Genomic DNA, 5,859 nt, shown 5'->3' on the forward strand with positions numbered 1-5,859 from the left:
AGAGAGAGAGAGAGAGAGTGGGGGGAGGTAGAGGCACATGTGCATCATGAATCAATGTTATTACCACTCCAACAACCAATCAGCTCTTATGCCCCATCACAGAGGAAATCTGTGTGTCTGCTTCCATTTCACTTACAAATATATTTAAATTAAAAAAGGTACTTAGGTGTAGGCTATATATGGTAGATATGCCTATATTAGGACTGAAGTGGATTATCGTCTTTCAAAATGCAATCACATCACACAAGTTAACTTCAAAGACATATAAAATATGAGTTTAATATGCATACTAATTATAACATTTGTTTCTCAATTAATTTAAAGGTTAAATAATGTTTTTACAGTTATAACTAAATATATGACTATTTTTCGTACGTAATATGTTGCTATATTTTTAATATTGCTTTCTAAATAATAATTATTAGAAGAGATAACGTTAAGAATAAACGTTATAAACATCTAAATGTGATTTAATATATTTTATCCTCAAACTCTCATTCTTCGGATGCTTTTCTTAATTTATTTTATGCCATTCGCAGAAATGTAATGACAACAGCGTAAACATTTTCCTATGCTGAGCCTGACCGTTTGACCGTGAGAGAGACCGGAACAAAAATTTAATTGGATTAACGGGTGTTATCGCCTTTGTTATTGGACCAATGAAAGGAGGCGGGTCGCTGCACACAATCTTTAACGCCATTGGTTAGAAATGCAAAAATCCCAACCCACTCTTGACAGTGATTGGCCAGCGACCTTGGCGGGAGGACTCATATGTGTGATTTGAAAAGCGGTTAGTGAGACTCGGCTTGTCAACCGCCATAAAATCGTACAAGAAGAAGAAGGTTAGTGAGACTCGGGTTTTTAGTCGCGCGTGTCAGTGGAATAGTTCGTGCGTTCATAACTTTAATTCAGATAGTTTGAGGCATCTTCGGTAATTCAGAAGGGCTAGTGATTTGACAGCAGTGCAAGGAAGATCTGTTTGTATTATAGTTTAAATTGTTTCGTTTCGTGCTAGACGTTAACCGTGAGAATGGCTGGAACAGAAGGACCTCTGAAGGTACATGATATTTGTTATATGCTCTTCCAATAAGCAGCCTGTACGTTAATTCTGTGGGATACAGTATCATATTGTCTATTTGTTCATATTGTTCAAGTACTCATAAAAGTAGTTACTTTAGGGTTTAGATATGAACAGTGTTTTGCTCCAGTACGCTACACAACTATTTTTTTTCTTTGTACTGCGTTGTTAAGAGTAATGCATTGCTCTTTATCGTCCCTGCGTTTTTGCGTTACATTGTATATTGCATATTAGGAACGAGTTCAGTAAAATGGATTCCTCAAGAGTAAAAAAGTTACCATGGTAACCATCATTTCCACTACAGTTCCATACTGTTGTTACAATGAGCTGGTACATTGGTGTTGGATACCTGTTAGCTTTGAGGTTATCAGTGTACTCCTAAAAGTTGACACCTGTTGTTCCGAATTCTGCACCGCTGTGCCAGATTATGCACCCCCTCGTTGAAGTCGCTACCAGTGTTGCCAAACCCCTCCCTCAGAAAATCTCTAGAACCACCCTCAAAAGTCTAAATTTTTCACAAAAAAATTGCCAAATATGAAAACAAAGTAAATACAGGTAAATTTGGTAAAGGAAAGTGTGTGTATATATATATATATATATATATACATACTTTACAAATGATGACAGTATAAAAAATATAACAAAAGATTAAGTATAACAAAAAATTCTGAAGTGATATTAGGAAATGCTTGTGATCTGCAAGCACATCAAACATGATGAAAAGACACATAATGTTGGGAATTTGTTTTGTGTCACCAAAGTGCATCCCTGTCCTGCTCAAATACAACAGATAAGAGATATTATGATTCTCCAAAAACAAAAACTTTATTCATACAAACATATTTCAGTCAACACACTCTATTACTACAAAAAGTGCAAAACACTGCATCCCAGCACACATGACACGATGATGCTCTTGTCATGTGACCCTTAGTGTTTGCTATAAGTAGCCCTCTTGATGCCATTAGGTGCGTTCGACTAGAAGCACGGCTACAGACGGCGATCAACGAGAGTAGCGGAGGGTCATTTCTGGACATTTCTGCTCCCGATAGTGACGCTCACGCGGTGTTTGCATACTCTATCACAGATGAAGTGAATTAAATGCAATATTTGTCAAATACACAGACGTTTCAGAAACGTTTTCATGAGCAACAGAAACACTTTTAATATGCTGCTTAATACAGCGCCATCTGGCTTTTTGGAGATACGTGTTAAACTTTAGACTTTTTGTTTTTAGTAAATTGGTCACAATATTGATGGCACTATGTTCATGCAGATTTTGTCCAAAATGCTTTATAGAATAAGACTGGCCTTCACCCTAATAACACCTCTCAACCCTTGTATTTTCAAACTACTAATACTGAAGCTCAAACAGTAGTGCATTGTGCTAGCAACAATCACTGGGTCAAATTGACCCGCAACATAATATAAAGCAGAAAACCTTTGTACTGTTTGCAGTCATCATATCTGTCTCGATTTCCAAAAAAAAGTGCTTTAGTTTCTTTTACCAATCTTACAATGCATCATAATTGCTGTAACATAGTTTTTTTTTAGAGTTTGTTTGAGAATAAGCCTCTCAGTAAGCCCAAGAAAGATGGGAAGCGTCTGTCTGTGGAAAGGATTTATCAGAAGAAGACCCAGCTGGAGCATATCCTGCTCCGGCCCGACACCTACATAGGCTCAGTGGAGCCTCTTACTCAGGTAGAGATCATCCACATCTCCTGAAAGGTCATATTTATTAGGGCCATGGGCACCCACTGTTTATGAATAATGCATGTCAACAGTAGAATGGTTATTCTGAAGTGTTCACTCACTTTACTAAGGCAAGAATGCTTGCTGAACTATACAATAAATAAATAAATAACCAAGTTAAGAGGTTGAGTCTCCTTCATTCTGTGAAGAACCTGGCCAGCTCATATTTTCAGATGGAAGTGCCATCACAACTGTACTGTAGAATGACCCAACGTTTCTTTGCTTTCTCTCTCCTGCTTAGCAAATGTGGGTGTTTGATGAGGATGTGAGAATGAACTGCAGAGACATCACATATGTGCCAGGACTCTACACAGGGTTCCCACGCTTCTTGAAAGTACTTGCATTTCAGATATATGGATTCAAGGCCTGGAAAGTACTTGAAAACAAACATAGGTCCTTGAAAGTGCTTGAATTAAATTTGAAATAAATATAGTTTATGCAGGGATTACATTTTTCCATCGCTATGACGGATTTCCGTCAATTGGAAAAAAAATTTGGGGAAAAGAAACATGTAGCGCATTGTTGTTGTTGTTCTGCCGGCACACCAAAAATCATTTCCGGCCATGGCTGCAGCTTCTCAGTGACAACATAGTGACGCCGCTCGCATCATTCACAGTGGGGTTATTAGCAGAGAACACAGAGCAGGACTTGAATTTCGGCCCGGGATTGCGGCTATTAATTACAATTGTACTCATTCCCGCAGGTTCCGCGCTTATAACACGATGACAGATGACGGAACGTATCATTTGCACGTGCTTTTGAGTCTTGAGAACTCACTCGCGCGCACTCATTTTCTGTGCGTCCACAGATCGCGATAAGGAGAGTGACAACTTTTAATAGTTATTAAGGGAGTTTGCAAATGTGATATTTATTCAATACAACAGTTCAGTAAACAAGTACTGCCTGATTCTGCTCTATTTCTTTAACGAAAATAGTTCCAAATATAGTAACAGCTCAGCCGCCAGTGGCTTGTCACCACCTGCTGGCGGATTTAGTTTCATTTTTAGCTTATAATTTCAGTTATTTAAATCATTGAATATACCTGTATTCAAAATTTTATATTTAAAACATTAATCTCCACATAAATGTATGAATTTAATTGCACACATGCCAGCTCTGAGCCTCATTAAACGTCTGAAAATTTACCTGTGCCACCTCTAATTTTTTTATTAATACTAATTTCATATGATTGGTAAGCTATTTGTCTTATTCTACTTCTTCTTATATTGTTTTAAATAGAAATTTTAAAAAGCTTATAAACATAAATTTTTGAATTTGACAGATGAAAAAGATGCCATTACACCAAATACACAAAATAATGTTATTTTTAGCAACATCATATGACCCCTTTAAAGAAAAGTTTATGCTTGCAGAAAGCCTGTTTTATGTTGGCTATTTTTTAAAGCAATCAATGACAAACTAGCCTCACATGAATGACCTGATTTCTTCGTTTGTTTCTTTTTAAAACGTGTTACAACATTATTGCACATTACCCTTGTTCATTGTTGCTTTTTATACATGTTGTATTGTCTTGTAAATATTTTATATGTGCTTTTGTTCAGAGCTTGTAATACATTTTGAATGAGATTTGTTTGACTGGTTTTATGAATACACGTTTCTAATCAATTCCACAAATGACTGAAAAGCGTGTACTGTGGCATCCACAGTATTGATTACAATATCTGAATGTTCTCATTCTGATCCCCACTTTGAACTCAAGTCTCTTAATACCAAGGTGGGTTTATGCACATAAGCAAGAAACTGAATTTATATAAATTTAGATTTGACATCTGCACTGGCAACAGCCATGTTTGAATTTGTACTGTTAAAAATGTGACATTATTAGACTTGCAGTCACAGTGATTGTTTTGTGGCTTTTACTCCATGTCCATTATATGATAGCTCCCTTTTTGCATCCAGATCTGTTAGGTGCTTTATTAGTTATTAATATACTAGTCAGTATTTGATGTCCTGAAATAATTTTATGAAAAATTAAATGTCTAAATGACTACTAGTCCAAGGCTTGTCTAACTTTCTGCAAAAAGGAAACCATGTCGTTGTAATCACTAGAAGTGCAAGTCAATATTTGAAAAGTTCAACCATCTCTCATGGCCATTACTAGATCTTAACTGCAAAATATGCAATGTTTATATTTAATAGATGAAATTTTAAAGTTGGAAGAATGGGTCATTTTCAAGATTTATTCAAATGCCCCTAAGAAAAGAATGACTGGTTTATATATATAATGTTTTATATATTAGTGCTGTCAAATGATTAATCGCATAGAAAATAAAAGCTTTTGTTTGCATAATATATGTGTGTTCTGTGTATATTTATTATGTGTATATATACAGTGGGTACGGAAAGTATTCAGACCCCCTTAAATTTTTGGACAGCTCAATATATATATTTTAAATAAAGTATGTGCATGTACTGGGTAATATATGGGTACAATTAATCTTGTATATGCAACTGACATGAAATTTGAATGCTGTTGATGTGTATTAAATGATCAGAACAATATAATTGCCATGATATTTGCTAAATGTCTTTAATTGATCAGTTATAAATCGTTCCTAACAAGTTAATAATCCTTACATTATCAATTAAATGTTAATAATTTGTTTTGTGCTTCTACAGTCAGATATTTTGGTATAATGACCTAAATAACAGTTATTGACAGCTGTCCAAAGCAGTCGATATATATAATCTGTGGGTAACACTTTAGAACACACTATTAAGAGCTTTTATTATTAATTCACTATTAAGAGCTTTCCCTCAATAAACTTCTAATTTGCTGCTTAAGTAAGGTAGTTGTTTGTAGTAGTTATGTTTAGGTACTGGGTGGGGTTAAAGGATGTAGAATATGGTCATGCAGAATAATGCATTAATATGTGCTTTATAAGTAGGCTACTAATAAACAGCCAATATGCTAGTAATATGCATGCTAATAAGCAACTACTAAATAGTGAATAGTGTTCCCTAATTTAAAGTGTTACCAAATTGTGTAATAAGCAGGACATTATCAT

General features: G+C 35.3%; 1 protein-coding gene across 1 annotated transcript; it reads left to right on the forward strand.

Moving 5' to 3' along the window:
- The first annotated feature begins 1,017 nt into the window (after nt 1–1,017).
- Nucleotides 1,018–5,488, forward strand: LOC107706816 (DNA topoisomerase 2-alpha-like). The gene is made up of 4 exons (XM_016510648.1): nt 1,018–1,057; nt 2,633–2,779; nt 3,072–3,164; nt 5,471–5,488. Exons 1-4 carry the CDS (start codon nt 1,031–1,033, stop codon nt 5,486–5,488), a joined length of 285 nt encoding a protein of 94 aa, XP_016366134.1. The 5' UTR covers nt 1,018–1,030.
- The last annotated feature ends 371 nt before the right edge of the window (nt 5,489–5,859 follow it).

The sequence above is a fragment of the Sinocyclocheilus rhinocerous genome, unplaced genomic scaffold (genome assembly GCF_001515625.1).
Source record: "Sinocyclocheilus rhinocerous isolate Xijiao unplaced genomic scaffold, SAMN03320098_v1.1 scaffold3888, whole genome shotgun sequence".
Taxonomy (NCBI): domain Eukaryota; kingdom Metazoa; phylum Chordata; class Actinopteri; order Cypriniformes; family Cyprinidae; genus Sinocyclocheilus; species Sinocyclocheilus rhinocerous.

What these genes read in the sequence shown, in the direction of transcription:
- LOC107706816 (XM_016510648.1), top strand. Translation starts at nt 1,031, where the DNA reads ATGGCTGGAACAGAAGGACCTCTGAAG. An exon ending in GAACAGAAGGACCTCTGAAG is followed by an intron (nt 1,058 to 2,632) that starts GTACATGATATT and finishes GTTTTTTTTTAG; the next exon opens with AGTTTGTTTGAGAATAAGCC. An exon ending in CAGTGGAGCCTCTTACTCAG is followed by an intron (nt 2,780 to 3,071) that starts GTAGAGATCATC and finishes TCTCCTGCTTAG; the next exon opens with CAAATGTGGGTGTTTGATGA.